This window comes from Talaromyces marneffei, chromosome 5 (genome assembly GCF_009556855.1).
Source record: "Talaromyces marneffei chromosome 5, complete sequence".
NCBI lineage: Eukaryota > Fungi > Ascomycota > Eurotiomycetes > Eurotiales > Trichocomaceae > Talaromyces > Talaromyces marneffei.
Genome location: NC_072352.1, coordinates 3,041,614 through 3,067,520, shown reverse-complemented (window position 1 = coordinate 3,067,520; position 25,907 = coordinate 3,041,614). Strand labels below are relative to the sequence as shown.

General features: G+C 46.6%; 8 protein-coding genes and 1 pseudogene across 9 annotated transcripts; 5 read left to right on the top strand and 4 right to left on the bottom strand.

Moving 5' to 3' along the window:
* Positions 1-226: 226 nt before the first annotated feature.
* Positions 227-298, bottom strand: EYB26_007426 (annotated as a pseudogene). Its single transcript has one exon. The product of its transcript is annotated as a tRNA-OTHER (tRNA).
* A 1,183-nt stretch (positions 299-1,481) lies between these two features.
* Positions 1,482-3,343, top strand: EYB26_007425 (uncharacterized protein; the record flags this gene model as incomplete). The annotated part of the gene is made up of 4 exons (XM_054266694.1): positions 1,482-1,485; positions 1,848-2,135; positions 2,190-2,656; positions 2,708-3,343. 4 exons carry the CDS (start codon positions 1,482-1,484, stop codon positions 3,341-3,343), a joined length of 1,395 nt encoding a protein of 464 aa, XP_054122669.1.
* Positions 3,344-4,170: 827 nt separating this feature from the next.
* EYB26_007424 (uncharacterized protein) lies at positions 4,171-5,321 on the top strand (the record flags this gene model as incomplete). The annotated part of the gene is made up of 4 exons (XM_054266693.1): positions 4,171-4,238; positions 4,314-4,331; positions 4,478-4,701; positions 4,762-5,321. The coding sequence occupies 4 exons, from the start codon at positions 4,171-4,173 to the stop codon at positions 5,319-5,321; spliced, it is 870 nt and encodes a 289-aa protein (XP_054122668.1).
* A 986-nt stretch (positions 5,322-6,307) lies between these two features.
* On the top strand, positions 6,308-7,776 carry EYB26_007423 (uncharacterized protein; the record flags this gene model as incomplete). The annotated part of the gene is made up of 3 exons (XM_054266692.1): positions 6,308-6,574; positions 6,656-6,953; positions 7,007-7,776. 3 exons carry the CDS (start codon positions 6,308-6,310, stop codon positions 7,774-7,776), a joined length of 1,335 nt encoding a protein of 444 aa, XP_054122667.1.
* A 565-nt stretch (positions 7,777-8,341) lies between these two features.
* Positions 8,342-9,515, top strand: EYB26_007422 (uncharacterized protein; the record flags this gene model as incomplete). The annotated part of the gene is made up of 3 exons (XM_054266691.1): positions 8,342-8,430; positions 8,488-8,721; positions 8,774-9,515. The coding sequence occupies 3 exons, from the start codon at positions 8,342-8,344 to the stop codon at positions 9,513-9,515; spliced, it is 1,065 nt and encodes a 354-aa protein (XP_054122666.1).
* Positions 9,516-10,134: 619 nt separating this feature from the next.
* EYB26_007421 (uncharacterized protein) lies at positions 10,135-11,587 on the bottom strand (the record flags this gene model as incomplete). The annotated part of the gene is made up of 3 exons (XM_054266690.1): positions 10,135-10,863; positions 10,929-11,008; positions 11,248-11,587. 3 exons carry the CDS (start codon positions 11,585-11,587, stop codon positions 10,135-10,137), a joined length of 1,149 nt encoding a protein of 382 aa, XP_054122665.1.
* A 344-nt stretch (positions 11,588-11,931) lies between these two features.
* Positions 11,932-13,368, bottom strand: EYB26_007420 (uncharacterized protein; the record flags this gene model as incomplete). The annotated part of the gene is made up of 2 exons (XM_054266689.1): positions 11,932-13,281; positions 13,330-13,368. 2 exons carry the CDS (start codon positions 13,366-13,368, stop codon positions 11,932-11,934), a joined length of 1,389 nt encoding a protein of 462 aa, XP_054122664.1.
* Positions 13,369-14,070: 702 nt separating this feature from the next.
* Positions 14,071-15,228, bottom strand: EYB26_007419 (uncharacterized protein; the record flags this gene model as incomplete). Its single annotated transcript, XM_054266688.1, has 1 exon — positions 14,071-15,228. One exon carries the CDS (start codon positions 15,226-15,228, stop codon positions 14,071-14,073), a length of 1,158 nt encoding a protein of 385 aa, XP_054122663.1.
* Positions 15,229-16,146: 918 nt separating this feature from the next.
* Positions 16,147-17,863, top strand: EYB26_007418 (uncharacterized protein; the record flags this gene model as incomplete). The annotated part of the gene is made up of 2 exons (XM_054266687.1): positions 16,147-16,393; positions 16,446-17,863. The coding sequence occupies 2 exons, from the start codon at positions 16,147-16,149 to the stop codon at positions 17,861-17,863; spliced, it is 1,665 nt and encodes a 554-aa protein (XP_054122662.1).
* Positions 17,864-25,907: the final 8,044 nt, after the last annotated feature.

The following is a 25,907-nucleotide window of genomic DNA, read 5'->3' as shown; positions in this document are numbered from 1 at the left end:
CGTAGTAATCACTAATCCCAAGCCCGCACCTCAGCACGGGATACGACCAAACCCTGAATCATAGTACTGAACGCTAATATTATCTGGACTTCCTTGGGTACATTTCTAGAGCCGACATTTAGTTAGTTAGTTACAGTTTCACAGTAACTAAACAGCGATACAAAAAAGATGGCCAAGGAAAGGGGGACAGTAAAAAACGTAGATGCGGCAAAAAGATTTGCTTGTGTGCGATAACCCTGAATCGAACAGGGGTTTAGTCGGCCACAACGACTCGTCCTAACCACTAGACTATTATCGCAAGTGTTGAAAGTCTCTTCATTAAATCGAATCATACTAACACTTCAACATTGTGTTTCAATTTACTTATTCTTGTGTGTTTCATGTCGATAGAATTGTCAATTTCACTCATTCATATCTCAAATCGTCGTTTCGACATAGAGAACAAACCCGACAGAGAGTGTACAAACGGATATCATTTAAGCGTAGAACGACAGGCGACACGTCGTTCAGATGGGACGCTGCATATTGGCAGGGTTCTGTGCTACACATAGATCCGAGGTTGGGTAACAATAAAATCCCAGTTCTGTACTCCATAGGTTCAGGTACAGACAGCCGCTTCAAATGAAGTGTGTAGAGCTGGTTGTATTGGTGTCATCTGTCAAGCTATTGAAAGCAAGAAGAATAGCTGGATACACCTAGTGATTATGAGTAGACAACAGGGGGAACTGATATAGTTAGTTGGATGTCAACGATGAATCGACATTGACTTACTAACTGAGTTTAGTTAGTTAGTTTAGCGGGGACGTGCACTTAGATAACCCAGCGTAATTGCCATGACTATCCCGTGACTTGGAGCCAACGGCGCACTTTATTGGCCAGGGAGAAACACGCTAGCTCCCAACAGGAAAGGACAACCAGGAAGCCCCTTTCTCTGCTGCTCTCCAGAAACCACCAGACAATTTGTTAGCTTGTTAGCGGCTAGACTAACTGAGAGACACACTTCTGTTAGTCTCCTGAGTTGTGTCTGTCTCCTTCCTCACTCTTTCCTTCGTGTTCTTTCCCTCCCGGTGCCCTTTCTTAATTCTATTCTATCTAATTGTCTCTTTGGACGATTGAGTGTTGCCCTTCTCAGCGCTCTTTTGTACTTGAATTGTTTGGACATTGTCTATTTTCCTTCAAGGACCTCACCTTCGTTTCGCTGTTGTCCTTCCCCTTCTCCTGACTGGGAACCTTCGTCCACGGTACGTTCATCTCGACCTTCGTCTCCATTCTTCCCCGCAACAGAAATAAAGAAAACGTTCTTTTATTCTACTCCATGACCATTGTGAAAGTTGAAACAAGAAAAAATAACCTGAGACGTGTCTTGGGAGTTGTTTGAAGCTGATATTAACAATACGGGCAGGAACGACCCAGCACTTTCCTCCACATTATCCGTTCCCACCTTCCCGACGTTCGTTCACGGAGTCTCTTCTTCATACAAAATGGGTAAGTAGATTCAATTCAATTCTCATCACAACCCGTCGCTCTTTCGAATGCTTCGATCCCGAGACTTTTCAGGGGACTGTCGCTGTTGGTTACAAAACAAGCTTTGTCCATGCAATTGGTTGGCATCATGTCGAGTTCCAGATATCGCGTTGTGGGGGTCAATTGCCGGACCAGCTTGGATGGGGGAAGAATCCGGCTGTCGGGATCCGACTACCTTAAAGGCCACGAACCTCATTACAGCACCGCGACCGGAAGCTCCATCCCCCAGACCTCTGTGTTTTCAATGCCACAATCAACATCTTCACTTTCATTGCAAAGCGATATGGAGCGACCTGAGTTTACTAACTGGGATTTACCTCCAGCTACTAATGGTTCCGCCGTCGCGCCCGGAGAGAAGCCTACCTCGCCCATTCCCAGCACCTCTAGCAAGGCCACCTCACCATATGTCGAACGAAGCAACCCGATGGGTGGTGCTAGCACCGCTCAAACCGTGAGCTCCAAGGACCCCAAAGCTGTTGCCCAGGCTGCCACCGACATGCGCAATGTCGTTCGCCGCAAGTTAACGGGATATGTCGGCTTTGCCAACCTGCCAAACCAGTGGCACCGCAAGAGTGTCCGCAAAGGATTCAACTTCAATGTCATGGTTGTTGGTGAGTATAAATGTCGTGGATAGATTGGAATCGACTCAGGCTAACTGAGCGTAGGTGAATCCGGTCTTGGAAAGTCCACTTTGATCAACACTCTTTTCAACACTTCTCTCTACCCTCCCAAGGAACGCAAGGGACCTAGCCACGACATTATCCCGAAGACTGTGTCTATTCAAGGAATTAGCGCAGACATTGAAGAAAACGGTGTCCGCCTTCGTTTGACTGTTGTGGACACCCCTGGATTCGGTGACTTTGTCAACAACGACGACTCATGGAGACCTATTGTCGAGAACATCGAGCAGCGATTCGACGCCTACTTGGAAGCCGAGAACAAGGTCAACCGTATGAACATTGTTGACAACCGCGTCCATGCTTGTGTTTACTTCATTCAGCCCACTGGGCACTCCTTGAAGCCTCTTGACATTGAGGTTATGCGTCGCCTTCACACCAAGGTCAACTTGATCCCAGTCATTGCCAAGGCTGATACCCTAACCGATGAGGAGATTGCACTGTTCAAGCAGAGAGTAAGCAGCACAGATTTACAATCGTTAAAGGTTTGCGCTGACATGTCCTAGATCCTTGCCGACATCCAATACCACTCGATCCAAATATTCGAGGGACCCCGCTACGAGCTCGATGACGAAGAGACCATTGCCGAGAACCAGGAGATTATGTCCAAGGTTCCTTTCGCCGTCGTCGGTGCTAACGCCGAGGTCACCACCCCCGATGGACGCAAGGTCCGCGGCCGTCGTTACCCATGGGGTGTCATTGAAGTTGACAACGAGGAGCACTGCGACTTCGTCAAGCTTCGTCAAATGCTTATCCGCACACACATGGAGGAACTCAAGGAGCACACCAACAACGTCTTGTACGAGAACTACCGCTCCGACAAGCTCACTCAGATGGGTGTTGCTCAAGACCCAAGTGTCTTCAAGGAGGTCAACCCTGCCGTCAAGCAGGAGGAGGAGCGCGCTCTCCACGAACAGAAGCTTGCCAAGATGGAAGCCGAAATGAAGATGGTCTTTGAGCAGAAGGTTCGCGAGAAGGAGAGCAAACTGAAGCAGAGCGAGGACGAACTATACGCTCGCCATCGGGAGATGAAAGATCAACTCGAACGACAGAGGCAAGATCTAGAAGAGAAGAAAGCTCGACTTGAGAGTGGGCGACCCCTTGAAAAGGAAAGCAAGCGGAAAGGTTTCTCCCTCCGCTAGACATTCCCAAGTTAGGAAGAGCGGACAAAAGCTGCTACCGTTCCTGAAATGCGATGACCTAAATAATGGCGTGGGTTATTCTTACGGAGAGAGCTGGCCATGGAGACATGCGATGTTCGATTGTTTTATTAACTCAACTGCTCACTCGTTGTGTCTTTTTCTTTTTTTCTGTTTTCCACCACTTACGCTCATTGACCTTTCTCTTATTTCACCTACCAGCTTCTGCTAATGACTACTTGATATCGGCCAACCGATTGTTTTAAAAGGAAGATTATTGATACTGGCATGTTCAGAGCTGTGCTGCAGACAAAACTTGTTTCTTGTGGGATCTGGTTCTTTCTTGTGGGAAGCTCGTTGAGGGCATGCTGTGTCTAATCACTTTTTTTTCTGATTCTCTTCTTGTCATGTAATTCTTGGCCTGCTATACCTCTCTTCTGCTGTATTGTCTATTGTTTCTTTTAGGTGCTCAATAAAATGTCTACTAGTAAACCATATATTGTGTTTAACTTCTGTCTTTGTAGTACATAGTTTCATCTAGAAAAAAGGACGTCATGGCGGAAGTGGGCCAGATTGGCAAGTTGAGCTGGCAGTGGCCAATCAGCAGTTTATCTGGCCGGCCTAAGGTAACCAGCCTCCCACATTGTCCTGCCCATTATCCATGATACCACCACAATTACTCTCTCTCGACTTCCACACCCATCGTTTCACATAGACTATCCTATCAGCGAGGATATCGACTCTTTCCTGTGTCGTCTTAATACATATCCATTAGTACAATCTTTTGTTCTTTCTCTTTGCTATATCACTCGTCCTGTGTGTCCGCTACTATGGCTCCTCCACCTCCGGCCACCTTGCCTTTGGGCGAGAGAATCAAGGCTCTGGCCCAGACTTTGCAGTATGTTTCGGCTTGTGGATGCAATGACTTGATTTGAGGCTTGTGATTATCAGCTAACTGTTTCACGCTGCGTAGATTTGGTTGGTTCGTAGGGTACGTTAGACATGCTCACCGCATATTATCCATCACTATCTTGAGCCTCAGCGAATGCATTATTTCATCATTGCAGCCCAATAACCCCCTATTTTTGACTATCAAGAACACCTCTTGACATTGAAAACAATAGCTGACTTGCGTAGACACTTGACTCTCCTTTTATCCGTCTTCCGATATGGATTGTCCTACATCTTCTTCAACTATTACTCCCGATGGGCCAAGATTTCCTATCGTCTCGCATTCATTTCCGCCGCGGCTACCTATGGAATTGTGGTTTATAAGCAGTATATTGCTCGTGGGAAGTTGTCTGGCTCTCCATTGCAGATTGCTGTCAAGTTGTTGAGTGATGAGAATGTCCAGTACCTCGGTAAGCCATCGCTTGTTCGGCGGGACCGTCAGCAATTGTATCATTGCTAATATGGTATAGGAATGGCCCTTGTGTGGCTCTACTCTCGCCAAATCCCCCTGGCCCTTCTTCCCTTCAGCGTCTACTCCGTCTTCCACGTGGCCACTTATACTCGCACATACTTGCTGCCTACTCTCCAGCCCGTTCCCCAGGGAGCTACCGGACCGACTTCTCCTGGCGGCTCCCGCCCAGCTGCCAAGCAGTCACCACTCGCAGAGACCATTGGCAAGTTTGTCAAGCAATACTACGACTCTAGCATGTACCTCGTTGCATCGCTCGAATTGGGTCTTTTGTTCCGTCTCGTCCTTTCCGCCTTGACTTTCTCCAAGGGTAGCTGGGTCCTGTTGGTTATCTACTTGGCCTTCTTCCGTGCTCGTTACTCTCAGAGCTCGTTTGTTCAAAGCGCCGTGACTCGATTCACTGCTCGCGTTGATACTTTGGTGTCCCACCAGAACACCCCCCCTCAGGTTCGTCAGGGTTGGGAGGCTTTCAAGGGCGTGACTTTCCAGGTCTATGAGGCTTCTGATGTGAAGCGTTACCTTGGTGCTGGACCTGCTGCTGCTGGCAAGAAGCCTCAGTAAATGTCTCGAAGTTTTGAGGTTGACATCCACACCGGTCTGCGTACACAAAGACTCGTGTTGTATACCTGTGAGAGTCTCAGCCTCGACTGCTGGTAACGCCTTAACGATACATTGTCATGGCTGAATGAATCATATTCGAGCCATAGTCGCTCCACACGAGCACTACGGCCAACGGATTTTATGGGGAGGAAATGGAGGGAGTTATACTTGACCATGGCTACAAGCCGAGTCAAATGACTACAGCGATGGATACTTATTCTTAGAAGTTACGATGCAAAAAGGAACAGTTTGCGGGTGGTAGTTTCCTATGACCTGATCTTATAGCACGGTTGCGGTTTCGTTGCGAACAATCAGTTAGGCGTCAAGGGATGACCTCTGCCTTGTCTCTTGTCTTGCTTTTTTGACGTTTTTGCTGTTTCTGATATTTTTTACTGCGCTTTGTCGATATTCTTTTTGCGTTTCAATCTGTCTGTACAGAGCGAGTACTGCGTTGGGTGTACGTACGTATGAAGACAAAGTCTCATATTATACATTGACATCATACCTAAATCATTTATCTACTACGTACACAGTATAGTTATAGATTTCGTAGTGAAGAAGGCTTGGCCCTGGATCGCAGAAATAGTAATCGGTTGACCTATCGGCGGGTCCGAGCCGAGAAAAGTTATTCGCTGCCGAGATGCCAGCTCCGAAAAATGTTCCTCAATCGTTCAACATAGACTGCATCGCGTGCTGCCACAAGTTGCTTGTTCTCGCATCCGTTTTTTGCGTCTGTTTCAAGGTTCATCTAACTATGATGATTCAATTTTGAACATCTATTTCCTCTCTCGTTATTTTGTTCCGCTATTCCTTTACCATCTCGTATTTGCGACTACCCGTTTGTTTCCGTGAGGCGAATTTCATTCACAATTCCGATATAGATTACAGAGTCATTGGGTGGTGGACGATAATACAACAATAGCAGCGACACAGAGCAGAATATTGTCATGAGCCTCGATTCGGCTCCAAAAGTTCCTGATATCTACACTCCTGCGGCAACCTCGTCCACATCGTCATCGTCTTCGTTCCGAGGCAATCATCGTCATGATGCAACGCAATTGAATAATGCAGAAGATACCGGGTCCAGAACGATACTGCAACAATTGGTGAATAGAAAAAGTTCATCGGAAGCGTCGCGCACAATGGACATGGCTCAGTCTGCTGTTGTGCCTGGGGATGATTATGAGCATGAGACACGGCCGCCTTATCTTCATGTATGTTTTCAATTTCCCAGCAAAGTCTTACGTCCAACTATTCTACTATTATCAGGCTGATTTATTTCTTGCTGGTACAAGTCCATGCTAGCAGGTGGCATCGGTGGCTCTTCCGGCGATATGCTCATGCACTCCCTCGACACCGTCAAAACCCGCCAACAAGGCGATCCACACATTCCACCTCGATACGGCTCAACGTCGGCATCATATATAAAAATCTTTCGCGAGGAAGGGTTCCGAAGAGGTCTTTATAGTGGCGTGAGTCCGGCACTGATGGGATCCTTTCCGGGCACCGTGATATTTTTTGGGACATATGAGTGGTCGAAGAGGCATATGATTGATTTGGGGATCAATCCTACGTTGTCGTATCTTTCTGCTGGTATGATATTTTCTCTTTCTTTGGCTAGAATCGGGTACTAATTTGCTGGGAAGGGTTTATTGCCGATTTGGCTGCGTCAGTGGTCTATGTGCCATCCGAAGTCCTCAAAACGCGTTTACAACTCCAAGGACGATATAATAATCCCTACTTTAAATCTGGGTACAACTATCGAGGAACAGGAGATGCATTCCGAACCATCGTGCGAACAGAAGGATTCGGCGCCATGTTTTCGGGCTATAAAGCTACCATATTTCGCGATTTACCGTTTTCTGCGTTGCAATTTGCGTTTTATGAGCAGGAGCAGGAATGGGCGAAGCATTGGGTTGGGTCTAGAGATATCGGGTTGCCGTTGGAAATTCTTACGGCGACGACGGCGGGAGGCATGGCGGGTGTTTTGACATGTCCGTTGGATGTGGTCAAGACGAGGATCCAGACACAGCAGAATCCTGACGCATTCCTCCAAAAGAGTTCGACGCAGGCCTCTCTATCATCGAAGAAAGATAGTCGACCGCATGCACAACATAGCCAGCATACGTCATCGTCTTCATCGTTGTCCTCCAGCAAAACACATTCACGACCCATATCGACCTCTTCCCCGTCGACATCTACACCTCAACCCGGTGCGCCCATATTGCACACATCGTCCGTCTTCACAGGACTCAGGCTCATTTATAAGACCGAAGGGCTGGCCGGCTGGTTCCGTGGCGTCGGGCCACGAGCGGTCTGGACCAGTGTACAGAGCGGCACGATGCTGGTTATGTATCAGTATTTGCTGAAGAAGTTGGAGTCCATGTCGGAGTCTGAGACAATGCCGGTTATATAATTTGACGGCAGGCTTATACATACACGTCATACATACGCGGTACTTGGCGCGACATATTCTGGTATGAGGCATGTTTGGCGGCGTTTGTTTGGTTGTGGGATGATAGAGGATTTTCTCGGCTTCTGTAGATTATTGTACAATACCTAATAGCTATTATGTTTCTACATACGAATAGATCTCCTTTACGAACTTATCAGAGTACACCACGGACACAGTGTGTCTGCATTGCAATTGCACGAAGATCACCATGATCTGCAAACTGTTCGTGCCCTAAGCACGCAGCGCAAAAACGTAAAAAGCGGTGGCTGGGAACTCGCGGGCCGAACGGTGGGAGCAGAAAAAACACGCTAAGCCAGCCCAATGTAAACAAGTCCGCTCTTCCCCCCCCACAACCACCGCTGCATACCTCCCCATCATCACACAACAACCCTGGAACTTTCTCCTTGTACACTTACACCCACTCTATATATACTCTGTCCAGTATACAAGCCTGCTATTGCATTGCTGTCGCATGGTCAACGCGATCTAGATTCTTCATACATCTTCACTACTTTGACTTGAAATCATGTCGTCATCCTCGTCCACGGGTCCTTACCTGCGCGCTCTGCGCAAAACAGAGCTGGTCGAGCTCGCTGAAATTTCTGACTTGAAAGAGTACGCCTTCTTCTTATCCACGTATGAATGAGCCCATTGCTAATTCTTTGAAAATAGCTACGCCGATCTCAAAAAAGCCGAACTCGAAGCCGCTCTCGACAGCCATTTGCGTGCCAACAGCTCCATCTTCTCTGGCGAGAAGCGCCTGGCTGATTACTACCGACGTCTGTCGCAGCCTGCGCGCATGTCGTCGCCCGTCAAGAAGGAACCCAAGTCCGAGTCCTCCGGTATTTCTGTCGGAAGCGAGGAAAAGAGGTCGTCGCGCAGAACGCGGAAGACTTCCACCGAAGCGTACGCTCCCCCTTCTCCTTCGAAAGACGCGTCGAATACTAATGAATGACAGTGAGGAAACCGAATCGGAAAAGACTCAAACACCCGTGTCTGCTGCCGTCACTGCGCGCACCCCGGCGCGTTCACCACTCTCCTTCGTGACAGCATTGCCTCCTTCGCCTGCCGTCGTCACCGACGCTATTGATCGCCAGACCACTATCGTCCGCGAAAAGATGTCTGACGCGTGGACCAAATCCGGCATCTCTGAGCGCTCAGACGCATTGCGCGCTACACTCAGCAGCGTCAAGTCTATTGAAACCATCTTTGTGGTTTTGGAATTGATCGGATTGGCGCGCGAATTGATTCCGTTGCGCTATTTGACTACCGTCCCCGCCGTTGAGACGGTTAACACGCCTGAGATTTCGGTCAAGATTCCTGACTTTTTCGTCTTGATTACCGGTACCTTTTGGGCACCTTTCTTGCTCTGGGCGATGACCTCTCTGGTCTTGCCGCTGACTTTCGCCTACTTTTTTAACTTGAGTCTTCATGCGCAATCCTCTACGCACTCGCACAACACACGTCGTGCCTCTTCTACTGCGCAACAAGTGGCCAGTTTTGATCCGTTGGTGTACAATATCACCAAGGCGTTGGTTTCGTACTTTGTGTATGCGAATCACTTCACTTTCTGGAGCACGTTCAGCCATTTCTCGATTGAGAAGGTTAATGGCGCTATTCCAGGACAGTGGCCTGGTGTTTTGACGGGATCGGCCATTGGCGTTTTGATCAGTTTGTATGATGCTGTTCTGAGGAAGTAACTGCTTGCTTAAGCGCGCGAGTTGATTAGAACGAGGTTCTTGGACCTCGTGAACCTTGAAGTTTCGTCTTGAGATTTCTTGTTTGTTCTTTGTTCTCTCTCAATTTGCATTCTCTGGTTGGTCGAACAGAATAACCGCACGAATGTCCATTCGATAGAGAAGAAAAATGCCATGCATATAAATAATGACTGTGGAGTTTGACCGGGTGGTTGGTATGGTATGGTATATGGTTTGGGGATTTCTGTTCTTCCGTCAGCTTGTCCAAGCTGATGGCAAGTCATACTGTTGACTTTTGGACCTAGTCTCAAACGGCGTTTGCGAAGTTTTTCACTTCATTGATTTCCTTGTTCTCGTTTTGTTTTATCTGTTTAGTCCTGTATTTTTTTTTGGCTTCTGTTGGTGTGTGTATGGTTCATCAGATATCCCATCGTTTTCTGTTCGTGCATATTGATTTTTACCCACCCCCTTTTTGATAGTTAATGGCTAGTTATAGGTTATGGTTATGTTATGGGTTATGTTGATGCAATGCAAGCAATTGATCTTCTCTACGTTCCGTCTTCGCACTAAATAAAACTACGCTCTTAATAAAATCTCATTACCCTATCTATTTAGTTAATTGCTATGATAGAACGACCCTTTTAAACCTATCTCCCAACTCAACCGTAAACAGTACCGCTCTGTTTGTGTCTACATCGACATGGACCTCCAGCTTATCGGCTCGAATGTGGTTACTCGTCGACAATTGCCCGCCTATCTCGGTACGCCAGTCGGTGACATCCCACTCAAACCCCTTCAGGGAGATGAGTGTCGGCCCGGAGAGCGGGATTATGCCGACGTTTTCTGAGAATATCTCTTTCCCTTCGTTTTGGGTCTGATAATCCGGTCGTTGCTGGTGAGTGAATGGCGTGTGGATGACATTCTTCCCCGGCGGCAAAATAAACGAAAGACTCTCCTCAGAAAGAAGATATAAATCCCCCGCTTGACTCGTCGAGGCTTCTTTCCTCTTCTCTTCATATGCAGCATATAAATGATGGGCCTGCGAAAAGCCCTGATCTACTCTGCCACCTAGTCCGCCCAGCACTACGATGTCCAATTGTCCTTTCTTCCCTGTCGCAGATGCTGGTGTAGGATGGCTGGTCATATATAAATCGTGATTATCACCCATGCCTACCGTCGGATTTTCTTGGGACAAAATCGCATGCGCGTGTGCGCGCAAGAAGCGGATGCATTTCGTGAAGTCGGTGGAGTATTCGTCTGGATCGTGCAATATGGGGACATGGTGAGACTTGTAGTGTGCAAGGACGTGTGGGTGGATCGAGTCGAGGTCGCCGAGGATGCAGGATGGCAGCTTCGAGTAAGATTAGTTACACTGCAGATGTTTGGTTTTTGGGGGGGGGGGGGAAAGGAGCGTACGTCGATGTTTTCAATATTGCGGGACTTCATGAGGTCGTAGTAGCGGTTTGCGCCGCCGTCGGCGAGGAGGGTGTAGCATGCTGTTTGTATTAGTTTATGATATGCCTTGATTTAAGAGAAGTTTCATGTGTTGATTGACAAATGAAGGGGTATTTCAATCTCATCCAGCGCACGTGAGGAGATGGATGTGCCCGCATGGACACGGCGCGGGGTATGTGACCTTTTTTTTTCCTCCATGCGAGTGCGATGAAATTGAGCAACTCCGGTGCAAGCAAACGCTTGGAGATGAATTTCTTGGAGTATGAAGAAGAGAACGTACCGTGTCTCCTCACAGCATCAAACGCATTCTCATTTATCGGCTGATTGAGTATCAGAATCGCGAATGGGGTTGTCGGGATGACGTCCGTTCGGAATATGGATGCGGGATGCCATTCCATGTCAGATTCTTTAAGACTAATCACCAGCTGTATATTTGCAAGAGATTTGCTGAGGAGATATCCAGTGTCATATGGTGTCGTGAGAGGTCGCCTGGTGTAAAGAAGATGGACGAGTTCAGCCAACAGAGCCGGCACGTCATATTGCTGACCCACTACTTGATTTTTCTTTATCTGAGCTGAGCCCCTTCCTACTGTAGTAATTCGTCTTTTCCCAGTGGACATTTATATTGAAACATTATCTGCTAGATTTGGTCATGCTATGACCTGTACTTCCCAGTCGAGGCTCGGAAATTTCCAAGGGAGGTATCAATATTGGTAGGTAAGCTCACAAAACGAATTTAGCCTCAAAGACAGACACGCGATGGATCGAGCAGAACCAACAATTGCCCTGGCAATGGACTGGGTAATGAATGAGTAGTAAATTCTCAAAAAAGAGGTGCTAAAGTAGTTGAGATAACTAGATTGACCTATCTGACACGTACATGCACATATACAGAACCATTAGAATCAAATACCATCCAACGCCAAACATAAATATGATGTTCAACCGCATGTAAATATAAATATCAACCCTTGATCCGATTCCAAAACCAATGATACAAATTCCGCCACTCCGCCGCATCATCCTCAACATACTCACCCACAATCTCCGCCAACTCATTCGTCTCCTCAAACGGGGAGTATTCAGGCGGCGCGTTCGAGGACATATCAACCGATACATTCGGGCTTGTCACTGAAGATACACTATCCTTTACTGACTCAGCTATCTCCTTTGCACCTTCGCGCGCAACTTCGGCGTATTCTTCGGCTTGGAGGCGGGCGCGAACGATAAGCTCTTCGGGGCTGGGGTATTTCTTGATTAAGATCAAAAGTATGTAGTATATCTGTACGATGGTAGAGTGGACAGCGTCCTTTGTCAGCATTGTGATGCCGTGGGAGATGAAGCCCTTGAAGACTTCGCCGAATAGTCCGTCGTATAATGCGCCGATGCCTTCTTCTACTGCGATGGTTTGAAGGCTTGTGAATAAGTTGCATGCAAAAGCGTTTGATGGTTTTTTGCCCTGGCTCAAGGATGAGTCTGCCTGTGCGCGTGTCTTGGCTAGTGAGACTGGGTATGTAATGGCCGATGCAACGGCTCTGCTGATGGCTGCCAGCAAGAATGTTACTGTAGCAGAAGGATTCTTTCGTTTTTGTCGTGGGAGCAGTAAATACCTCAAAAGCTCGTTCAAGAAAAATGTAATCGATGGGTTCAACGTCAAGACCAAAGTCTCCGAGTATCCAGACCAAAACCCAATCAACCCCTTCTCATCTTTGATCCGTGCAGCGACCTCCTTCGTTGATGTTGGCTGGGACTGATCGTCAAGCGCAGCAGTTTGTTTCCTTATCACTATATTCGCAAGAGGCGTTGTCCACAGTTTTGAAAAGGCCCCTGCGAGGATTCCAATAGCCAATTCATCTAGAATTGGCAATACTGCACGTTTCTTCCCGTTATTGCTCAATTTTGAATTGAGTCTCCGTTCTCGTAATATGGTATAAGCAAGGAAGAATAAAAATGAATCCGCAATTGTCTTCCATGTGTCGTCACCTACACCGGTAAAAAAACCCCGGATACCGCCCTCTGTTACATATATCTTTTGCGCTGCATCTTGAACGCTAGCATACCCCGTTGGTTTATTTGTTTCTTTGCTGTCGCTTGTTAACTCCCTCTTTCGTGCGGCAAGCCTTTGCATTTGTAATCTGGTTACGATCAATTTCAATGGATATGTCGCGATGTTTGACACGGCTGACCCCGCGGCGCCAGCCACAGCGTGTCCCAACGCCGGAAGGGCTGGGCCTCGCAGCGCGGCGGTTTTCCAGTTGACATTGGGTTTGGGACGTTCGGGGTATTCGTATTTGTGGTAGAGTTCGAAGGCGTCCTGTATATGATTAGCTTACTCTGATTTGTGGATATAGAGATAACGTACAAGCCCTGCTTCGTATATACTTCCGTCGTTGCCTGCCATGATAAGAGTTCTGTGTTGTTGTGGTGCTTGCGCTAGCTAGCTAGCCTTCAGCATTCATTGCATAGTTGATATATATATATACTCTTACAAGATGAGATGTATCACCAGAACAACAACAAAAAGATTATAATGGCAATGGAGATGAAGCAAAGCCGAGGTTGTAGAAGTCAGTTGATAGAGAAGGTCTGGGGAAGTGGAGTAGAAACACGACGTCATCGACACAACAACGGCTGTCACATGCCCGACTGGCAACATTTGCCCTAACCCTACTTGCAGCCCTAATTATGAGAACACCAGAGATGTACGCTGAGATATCAAAGCCTTTTCTGCTGCACGGCGTTAATAACACTTTGTAACCAAACTACACCTTCCCCCCCCCCCCGAGCAAAGCCCATTGTTTTTACGCGGCACAGACCATCCTGCGTCTATAGAGTCTTCCACATGTTACAGGGATTGACTGTCTTGAACTTTTGGCCTTCACGATTCAGATAAAAGATACATTTCAAGACCTACCGTGGTAGGAAAACCAATCTCTCTACTGTTTCTGATCCTGATGGAGTGCATGCCAATTAATGCATTCCTGCGAGAAGGAGCAAAGCTATTAGATTCAGGTCCTCGGTTTGAATCACAATGGTCACCTGCACTTATCAACAGAAATAAATTGTCTGAATTAGATATATCCCGAAATACAAAAGATGTCAGTCACTCGCTAAAATATCTGTTTAGATCACTCCCATTGACCAAAAAACCAGCATCGCCTCTCTTCTCCATTGATCCGGGTATTGCCGCAATGGCTCGATTGATATCGTTCCCATGCTCATCCATACGAGCTTTGCAGCCCTGACAAAGGCGCAAACCACACCCTTGTGCTTCAGGTGACGATTCATCCTCAATGTCATTTGCAAACATGTCAATAATTTGTGTGGTTGAGCATCGAAAAAATGCAGGATTGATACAGAACGAGCACCATTCATTGATTTGATGGCGTCGGCCTCGAAGTCTGCGTCCACCTAGGCTATTGAATGCTGCCTGAAAGTTGAATGTGTGTGGATCATAATCTGGTATGGCTGATACTTGATGACCGCCACAGTTGATGATGTGTAATCGTCCAAGTGCACATACATTGCACATTCGTGTTGGTTTATGGCCGTCTTCGCGATGACCCCCGTCAAGCTCCTCGAACCAAGTACTATGATCAATGACTTCAACGGTCTTTACCCCAAGACCAAACATACCGAATGCGAAGTCTGTGCAGAAATCACAGGGAAAGCCGCAATTGTTGCTGAGTTCGCAGTCAATGGGGTGAGCAAAGGCCGTGGTGATTGTTAGCTCAACTTCTCCAGAGTCTTCCATGGGTACATCTTCTTGCGTGATATCGCTTGTATGGTTCCCATTATTTGAAGGAGCATCGACCATTTCGTCGTCGCCGTTGTCGTCGCTATTTATGAAGTCACTGAAAACGTCCGCGTGCTTCAGCTGCAGCAGCAATGACTTGCCACGTACCGACGAAAACGAGAACTTGACTATATGTGATGTCGACGCTTCAACTTCTGCCAATGGCTGCGATTGCACAGCTCTTCTTCTCCGAGTACGACGTTTGCTGGGTTGGTAATTGTCATCATCATCGTCGTCATCTGGTATATCCAAGTCGATCTCTTTCCAGCGAGATGCCTTCCGTGTTCGAAGATTGTAACTGGCGGCGAACTCGCCGATATTTGCGTATGGCGGCTTACGCTTTGCAACAGGTTTGGGCTTTCCGAACAGAAGGATGGCTCTTTGGAGCCTTTCTAGACTATAGGGTCTGGTAGTGGGGAATCGCCTGCGTTGTTGCTGGCGGTTTGACTCTGTATCTCTTGCCATCTTGATATGATAGTTGACTCCTTATTGCACTGGGAACGGTGATTGATCAGCACCTTTCTCGATACTGGAGGGCGGATGCAGGGAGGTTAAACTGGGTACTCACGAGTAGGTGCGCTCAATTCAGAACTGTTGCATGGTTGTACTTACAGAGGTGGAAGGATTGGTGCTTCTGAGATAGTTGTTGAATCCTCACTTCGTATTAATCTTGGTTTCTCCTTTTCGTCATCAGTATGCTGTTATGCGTGAGATCTTGGAGGTTGACGAATGCTTCTCATACTCCTGTTTACCCTTAGTTTGATTCAATCTTTGATATCTCACCTCTCCTATCACCGTGCTGAGAGATCTAGTCTTTCGATCACCAGTGAGAGCCCTCGTTTTAAATTTAATGTACCTTCAAATCTTCCTTGCTTAGTCGTATCCTCAACATCCTCCACCAAACAAGTTACAATCACTCTACACGCTACATTTTGATTCCTCTCAAGTCCTTATCACTTTCAAACTAATCCTTGGACATCTTCCTCTCTCTTTCTCCCCTGGCTGGGCCAATTTATTCTACCCAAAATTCCTACGTTTCTTATGGTCACTTCACCTCTCATTTGATCTGCTCAACTCCTCGACTCAACTTCCCTATACAACGGCGATAGTTTGGAATCGCCTCACAATCCACTACCTCTAGCCTTAAATATTACACCAGGCAGTACTGCAACTATCCTTTATTTCCTTTCTCTTTAATGAGCAGATCAAAAATCTACTTTTGAAGCTCTCTGCTCAACTTCACTCACACCGTCCTCGCCATACCCGCTCAAAATAGGGCTACCTACTTCACCACCACCTTACCCCTACCTGGTATCTCGCTCAAGTTAGATTCAATTTTTCTCCTACCACCAGAGAGCTACCCCCACAACCATTTTTCCAAAGATGGACTCGAATGATGGACCACCTAAACATTTTCTCACTCCACCATCCCCTTCTACCGAACTTCCACAAAATACCGAAGTAGCCCGCCCCACGCATAATTACTCACTTGACCACTCTCTACATGACAAAATAAAAATGGAAATGCCCTCGGGGAAAGCCTCTCTATTCCGACCACCAGCTTTTACACTGGATCTCTTCAATGACTATGTCGATGACGAAGACCAGACCATTAAAGAGGAGCTTGAAGGTATGCCTACTCACATCTTAGTACTTGATTGTCCAATCTAACGCTCTCAAAGTCACGACTGTGTCCAATACGCAGGGTATAGACAATCGAACGCGTTTACTTCCTGGATTCTCTACTCCTGAGCAGACGTCAAGTGTCCCATCATCAGATAATACAGCACAAGGAGGGCAATTTTTGAAGGCTGGGAACGACCAAAACGAGGATAGCCATTATGATGATGACATTGAAGTGGGTGTATTCGCCCACAGAACCAAGCGTCCCAGGCCCTTTCGTCCAAGCTCGAACCCATTTGTCTCGACACCTAGGGTCCCTACACTCACACAACAAGGTCGTCTACCAAAGGAGTTACTCACTGGATACCGTCGAGCGCAACAGGACATTGTCTTGAGACAAGAGTCTTATCCAGAATTTGACTATACAGCCAGCACCTCACGACGACGAAGCACGAAACAGTCATATGGGCGTGTTCATACGACACTACCTACTACAAATCTGATCCCCACTGGCGGCGGAGGGTATCTGGTTACAAACTCCTTTACGACGAGCGCACAACGGAAACGCCTCGAGCAGCAGGAGAAACTCGAGAGAGTCCTTACAGATCTCGAAGAATGCGTCGCAGCGTGTCCGACCGACGTCAAATTACAGGGGAAGCTATTACATCTCAGGACACTTCAGAACCGTCTAGAGCAAAGCGAACATACAGTGCTCAAGGGCCAGGAGGCTGCGCTTATCAGAGATGTAGAGAAGATGCTACAACGGAAGAGGATGAGTATTGTCAAGGCGGAGTTTGAGAGCCAGGCAAGAGCGATGGTCGAGAATATGTCAACGTCGTTGTCGCCAGGGACACAGCGCAGGAAGCAGCGTGCCTACGATGAAGAGATTGGGTCAATGTCGCCTCTGTCGTCAGTATGGAGTGAGACCGTCGCTCCATCGGAAAGATCTTCGTCTTCGCATCCTTCTACAGGTGGGAAGACGGTTCCTCCATCTTACTATCAGGAGCATAAGCACGGAAGACCTAAGCGTGAATTGGAACGAGATGCATACGCGGATGATGGAAAGAATGACATCAGAGGTGATGATGAGGATGTGGTTGGGGATGATGAATATGGAAGAAAGACGTACGGCGGCAAGACAATCGCACAGGAAAACGCAACTCCTGTTAGTGACTTTGATATCGCAAAGGTCCTCATGGAGGCGACAGCAGAGGAAGTAGACGAGAAAGATGCAAAGGAGGATAGTGGTGATGATGTCGGTCAAAGTAGTGATGAGGATACGGGCGATGAACGTGACATCGGTGGCAAGGGGGATAACAAATGCAAGGGAAACGATGACAACGAGGATGGTACAGGCGAAGAGAACGTTACTGGCGACAAGGGTAAAGAGAGCAATGAGAATGGAACTGACAACGAGCAGAAGGAGGGCGATAATGATGATGAGGACAGTGGCAATGATGAAGATGAAGATGAGTAGTCGATATCATCGCATAGAATATTTACTTGACTTGACATTCAATAAAGCATCTCAATTTGGCTGATCCATGACTTCCTTCCTACAATCAATTTTTGTGTAATCATGTCTGATGTCGTCGGATCGACATGCCATCTTGAAGCTTGAGGTTGTACAATTTCCATTCCATATACCGATACGAGTACGTCCCACGAACAAACCATCCCGATCATCGTTCATTCCTTTTGACCCCGGATTCTGAAGCCTATACCTAGTACACAATGGCCTTTCTCTTGACCACAAATGAATTAATCATACTCATTTTCGTGGTAAAATGTTTACAACAAGATAGATGATGGTGCACAATAGCAGTACGTACCACATTTTTACCGAATTGAATGATTGCCTTCCCAATCGGGCAAGTTTCGCTTTCATGTATCCTCAGGTATCTATAAGTCCTCAAGCATGGTGCTTTTGACAAAACCACAATCTACATCTGTATACAAGATACAATCAGCTGTTTCTTACAAGTCAAAGTAGATGAATCATGCAAGCCCTCCCACCATCTCATTGTCAATGCACTGGTAGAACATGTTAATGCCGATTCAAGCCGGCTTGATCCTGCACACCCCAAATATCATCTAATCTGGGGTACGGCTGCTGGGTATGTAGTCAATTCTTTTCTTTTGGCATAAAAAACATTTCTAGATTCACACTGGAAGATCAACTCCCCCTCTCTTCATAGTCTGCTAACCATATCGGCCGATAGTCGCCACTTGCACAAGGACTGCTCGAATCGTTGTTTGACCTCCTTGAGTCAGTGTCACCCCATCCCTGACATTCATGCTTCCGAATTCCGGGCGTTACGCCGAGGACAGTGTAGAAGCGTACATCGCTGACCTGTCCGAACTGATGGAAGAGAGGGGTAGGACGAGCTTCCGAGCGTAACAATTGATGCATCTATACACATAGAACAAATAGAATAGAATAGAATACAGTAGAGCCTATAATGTAGATATCTAACTCCTCCGCACAAAGCATTCCCATCTATCGCACCAGATGACCCAGTCGAACCTACGCGTGCATATTGCAATGCATCTAATACAAAAAGTCGGTCTGAACCAAAACAATTGACTGCATGGCTCAAATTTAATTGAGTCTCGAAGTAAACAAGCCATCAAAGCAATCCCCAAACTCTAATTTTCAATATATGATTGATGTACATGTACAACATATGTACTTATATCGAAGTTTAATATAAATAGTCCGATCGCCAGTGGAGTTGCTACTAGCTAGTAGTCACCTCGTATCGTATCCCTACCAAAAAACAAACGCAAAGCCTTCTAGTATGTATCTATATTTGATATATGACTATAAGGAGGTATGGGTGGAGCGGAGGTGTGTCTGTGCTGGCAACCACCGTCGTAAGTAGTCTACATAACTACTACATAACGATATATCCATTATGAGCGGCCATAGACGAGTGAAGGAGTTGATTAGGCCAGGTACACCCGGACCCTGAATTGTTGGTGCAGTCAGTGCGGCGGCGTCGATGGCTCTCTTCTTCATGTAGAATGCAAATGGGGATAACATCCGCACAGGGGATAGCTAATATATCTTTGTATCCATGTTGGATATTGAATATTGTGTTGTGGTAGGCATCTCCACTACGTCCAGGCTGAAGTCAAAGTTCGACATAAAAAAAGTCAAAATGTGCCCGTCATCAATCTGACTGCTCGTGTGTAAACGGCAGGGATAAGGACAGGGATAGATGTACATTCCATGTATGTATATACAACGGACTCGCATGGTGGAATTAAGGTATATGATGGCTCACACGAAGCTATCAGCTACCCCGCCTTCTAGTCCATCAATGCTTATGCTCATGCTCACCTTAAGGTCCTTGGAGTACTAACTACGGAGTAAGTAACTAAAAGCGACGAGATGAGGGGGATGTGCACGGCCGTTACACCTCCAGGCCCTGCCTCAAACAAAGGAAGGGGTTTGTCGGGCCTGGTCTATGTTTGATGCATGTGCTATTATCTAGGCAGGCGAGTATTCGGATGGCTCGGACTGTAGTTTAGTTAGTTTCAGTGGGAGACTTGGGGAGCTTCGACATTCGACAGGGAAGTGGTTGTGTTGGCACCTTGATAGTGACAGGGGTTTGGTCAGAGCACCATACATATTTGGTGGTCTTGCGCTGAATAAGCCCCGCAGATAAGGGTCAGCCACTGAGCCACAGGCGTTCACTTCTCCATAGTTAAGTAGTAGTACTACCGAGTCAAGGGGAACTGTATGGGGTAAAACGACTCGACTCCATCAAGTTCATACTTCTGAGAAGGTCAAAGTCGGCGCACGTTCATGGTCAGAAAGGAGTGTGCATGACATGCAGATAGTCCCATCAGAAAACTCGATATCTATCCTACAAAAGCCATGGATCCAACCACTCACAGCCATTCATCTTGACCGCTTTTGTGATGTCGACACTGGTCATACAATCCCGTCCATGGCAGGGCCTTGTCATGCAATCAGAGCTGAGCAAAGAATCTCTCTCGTCAAGATAAGACAAACCGTGGTCGGGTCATACAACAACTTGAAGACAAAGACGAATGCAGCATGCAATCGGTCAAGTCACCTGATTCCTTTTCTTAGTATCTATGCTGGTATCAACATGGATATGATGATAATGATGATGGGAATGCATGCAGTCTGTCTGTCTGTACGACTCAGGAGACATATCCAGACAAGAGTTGATAAAGACAAAACAGGGAAATGCAGGTTGACAGCCCCCGACAAAACAGGGAACGATACAAAAAGGCGAAGGGGGCCAGACCGTGGGACCAGCCTGTAGGCTACCTAGCAGTGCTAGCCATAACTGGGTTAGTGTGGTCGCTTAATGCTGGTGACAGGGCTGGACGGGTCTATCTGATATTAGACTGGTAGTGGAAGTAGCAAGGGTTGTTACTGTAGTAGAACACTGCTAAGTAGTGTATACAAAGTTAGTTTATTCTCGATATCCTCGCCTTTAAAAGGAATCTGACTGAAAAGAAGAGAGTAAATACATCCTGCAGAGTGTAGATGAAGACTTATTCATAATAACTTACTCAGTTCAATGTGCTTATGCAACCCACGTAGATCCGCCGATCACGGAGTATATTTCTCGTACACTATTTCTTACCCTACGACTCCATAGTCATCATACATATTATAACTATGTATTTGATACAGCGTCTGCCACAGTAACACCAGGCAACGCCAAGAAGACCAAAGCTGCACTGCTGCTGCAGTCGATCAGACAAACAGTGTCCCATTTACGCCTTCTGGTTGGTCCCGTCTCGCTTTGACGTATGCCCCATCCGTTACGCTAGCCATATACATACTAGTCTGTATCGTACGGCGCATACATACGAACAATACGACTCTACTCAGAGTATCCATCTCACCACACCACCGACAATGAATCTCAACCTCGACCCCGGGGTGTGAATAAAAAGTTGAAAAGTCCTCAGGCACAGACTTGGCATTATCAATGTCTCAAGCCATCCCGCTTCGACAAGATCCGTGCTTGACGACTAAGCGAGATCACCGCACGGAGGACATACTATACGCGTGCATTGAAGGTCAAAATTCAACGGTTCTGGTCGCGAAGCACTGACACAGTATGTATCCGTGCTCTCTCTAGGCGTTGTGAACAGAGCCAATACTTTTCGCCTCAGCCCATATAAAAAATTTTTTTCTCCCTTCGATGGAGGGACCCTTGAAGCAAGGAGATGTGCCATTCAATGGATGGATTGGATGAAGAGAAGAATAAGGTTATCTTTCCCTCCAGTGGCCACTGGCCAGGCGAGAAAGTTCACTTCCGGAGGCGGGGAGTATATCACCTCCGAGAATATTGAAGTACGTACGTACTCCAGACGGTTGGTCAGTGGGTGGTAGGGGCATCCATGGGCCAGTGCGGATATGGCGATTCCATGGACGGTGAGTTTTGATCGGGCAGGTTCCATTTTCTTACTGCTTGCGGTATATCGAATCCATTCCTTAGTGTAATAATTTAATAAAGAGAAAAAAAAAGATCGATGATCTAGATTTGTCTTTGATGTTTTATCGCCATGTTTATCGCGAGTCTATCGAAGGTTAATTCTTACCGGAAACAGATTCGATTTAGCTGGAGACGATCTTTTGACGTTTTGGCGTTTGCTTTGTCTTTGCTTTTGCAGGGATGGAATGTTCAGCGTACTACGAGTACGTCTAAGACAGACAAAAAATATACACAGCCACTAGGGTTGTTTTGCTGCTGTTGTTACACGAAGTTTATTAATAATGAATTGTGTATGTGTATGGAGTATTTGTCAATCGATACGATTATTGTTGTTCTCCAGGACATCGCATTTTCTTCTCCTTCTCCGTGTCGTGAAGACTAGAAAGGAAAGAAGAGAAACATCAGACTTGCTCAAATCGTCCTACTATGTAAATCCATGCAGTGTCTAGATCTTGCGAATAGTGGCAGGTGACAAGCACATACATAGCTCTAATGCACACACACACACACACAGCCCTACGTAGTATGTATGCCACTGCAGAAGCTCCACAGCCCAAACCTAGCTCCGGAGTATTCACAGCCGTGTCTGATCCCTGAGAATTAATTAAACGAGAATCAAACTGCAGACATGCACAATTCCTTGATTTAGATTCACATCAGATGGAAAATTTTCTCCTAACTAAGTAACTATACATACTACATAGTAGAAAACATATCTACAGGAGAGAGGGTTTGATTGGCTCCATCTCGGAAGATTGGTAGCCGACGGCCGCAGTCCCGACTCCCCTAGACGCCCGCCAAGCCCTCCCATAGTCCACTGAATCTCGATGTATCTCCGCGGGTGGGTACAGCTAATGGTATTGATAATGTATCGGAGCATTACCTGATACGTATAGAGTACTAATACTAATACACGTGTATCTGTGATCCGAGCACCAGGAAATGGCAAACCAAAAAGAAAAAGAAAAAAAAAAGAAAAGAAAAGAGAGCGAAACGAAAAATTTGACGCTATTCAGAGTTTTTATTAATACCATCTTACGCAGTAGATTGTTGTAATATTGCATGTCTCTTCCCTTCCTGAAACGTAATATATATTTGTATCCGCCAATCGATAGTACACTAACGGAGGACTCCGGACCCCGTTTACTACATACATATCGTACATACATAGTATGTATGTAGTATCTACTACTATCTATCTACTTAGCAGCAGAGGACGTATCGATAGACAAGGTCTAGACCCTGAAATTTTACATGCTGTGCTCGCCATGACGTCATTAGCATCCTGCCGCGAATTAATTCGTGCCTTGGAAATTTGGTGCGAAGGACTTATTCTTCATGATCTTCTACTGTGATTTTCTATATGCATGTCGAGTAACTGGGGAGAGTGTGGTGGTGGTATGCCCCGTACTCCGTAAACCGTGTCATGTATGGAATGATTGATTGAATGAATGGGGAATATCAATCAGCCGATGGACACAATACACGGGACGATCCGTCGACACAAAAAGGCGAGGGAAAAAAAAAGTTAGAATCAAAATTTCGTACGTAATCAGAACCATTTACCCAAAAGCGATGCCAGGAACGACTAGAGTACTGTACTCCACGGGGGGATGGAGAAGCAAAACTCTGACAAGCAGTGCATCCTGGTTGCGACTTGGGCTTCATTGTTCTTTCAGGTTCGGGGGCGCTCCGACAAGAAATTGAAACCAGAGAGTGGCTTCAAGCGTTCGTGGAGTACGGAGTCCATGTTGGAGACTCCCTTTACCCCGTCCTAGTGCTGGTGAGAGTTCCGTCGTGAATTGGACAGATGACACTAATTTAGTCGATCGTTCGTTAGCTCACCAGCCACTGCCTCCTACGGCTGTCCGTGGTCTCTAAATTGCGATGTAGGGATGGACGGACGCGTCAGCAAGCGACAAATTCCAAATTCCAGGGTTTCTATGCTCTGATCGCGTCATCATGTCATGATCATGATGATCGGGTTCGGTGAGAAGGATGGGGGAAAAAAAAGAATGGATCCAGAAAAAAAGAGGCAAAAATTTATCTTCACTTTTACTACAATTACGGTTGGATAAGTATTTGTAACTCTCTTGAGCTTCAAATCCAGCACGTGTATTGCGTTATCGGCGTATGCACACAACTTGTGGTGTCAACGATAACATAACCGTTGGGAGCCTGTGGTGGCGAATATGCAGTGGGGGCTCGGCTCAGCCTTTATCTTCGTCGGTCGTCTATCATATCTATTACCCACTTCCGGATAGGCTGTTCTCAGGATGCAGGTTTTCACGTTCCCGCTGCATTTCCTTAACGAAGTACGTACTCTGTAATACGTCCATACACAGACAGTCCGTCAGTGGCGTGATAACCGTCTGTGTCGCTCTGCCGCCTGTTGGGATGTGGCGTTGGATGTTATTTATTCTTAGTATTAATATTATCATTGTTAATTCTTTCCACATTCGATCTGAAGATACGTAATTGGAAGTAGAATTTTGCGCGGCGAAGTGTCAGGCCAGTCAATGATGGCGTTGGATGGCATGTTTCGGAGTGGGCTGGGCCGTATGTATCCATGGTACCATTATGTAATATACTAAGTACAACGTCGTACACCACGATTCAATACACGGTATCGATCAGAGAGTCAAGACAAGCGACGAGGTAGACAACAATCCAGGTAACGTTACAAAGAGCAGCAATGGTGCAACTCGCGCAGAGACGGTGTTAATATTAATACTGTGTAAGGAGTGTACCGTGTAAGTATCATGTACGTACAGAACGCTCGGGTTATACATGACCAGGCCTGAGCTGGACTTAGTAGACTGTCAAAGTTTTCCTGTGTGGATCCCCACCATCTCAGTGGCTGCATCGCTGATATTGTATGAGGCGATTCGATTTATCACCCTGACTCATTGATTGTTGAGCAAGCGATGGTCTGATGATTCTATGATTGCCATAGGTATTCCATGGACAATTCATTGAGAATTCTGCATTCAAATAAATATCCACAGCGTCCAGTTAAAGTATAGTTAGTTATACTACGGAGTGATAACCCAGAAGCACAGGAAGTAATCGTTGATAACAGTTCCGGCCAATGACATCCCGCCCACCGTCGCACGGCCCTAACCCAAGGCAGATCCAAGCTCCCAGACCGTTCCATCTCGTTCTCTTCGCCTTCACCACTCACCTCCCTTGTTCTGTCAGTCTATCTATGGTTTGGGGCTTTGGGTCAAAGGTCAACCGGTCAGTGTACTTCGGCGTAGCGAGTTGTAACCCTCCATCTCTATCTGGTTCGCGCTATCTCCTCAGACTCATCATCAATCGTCTCAAGGTGGGGAGGATTTGCCGCCACTGTACCACACGGTCTACACTCTGCAGAGTATAATATTGATTAACCGACTGATAATAAGATTCAGTATTAATTATTTCCTGTTTCAAGGTACAGACCAAACTAGTGACTGGAGACCATAGCCCGGCCCCGGAGGCTGTTATCTAGCCCTTAGTCAGGATTTTAGCCCGCTTAGAAGTGCAGGGATAAATCCACTTGGTCCGTTACCAAGGTCGTGTCTATATACGTACGCTATCAGCACCCACCTTCCGGATCTCCCGTTTATACTAACTTCTAATACGCTTTCTGCTCATTCACTTTTTCTTCTTTCTTCCTTTCCTTCTTCTTCTTCTCGTCGCACTTCCCCTGACTAACGGGGTTCGAGGGAATCTCAGGGAGGATTGAAGGGTTTCTTCTTCTTTCATTCTTTCTGGCTTGAGACTTTGTCAAAGGATGCTGGGAATCTTTGTACATGTCTGATAGCCGTTTGAACAGGTGAGTTTGAGTTGCTCGGTTCATGTTGCTGGATTTGCGGTCTCAAACACCGGGCGTGCCTTCCTCAACGAAGTTTATCGATCGACACCTGAGGACATCATACCACCTTCCTTTTTTTCTCCTTGCCCCTCCACCACCAACATTCCAATCGATTATCTTCACCTCTATCGCTTCAATCGCTTTAATTCACCCCATCGCAATTTGCATGC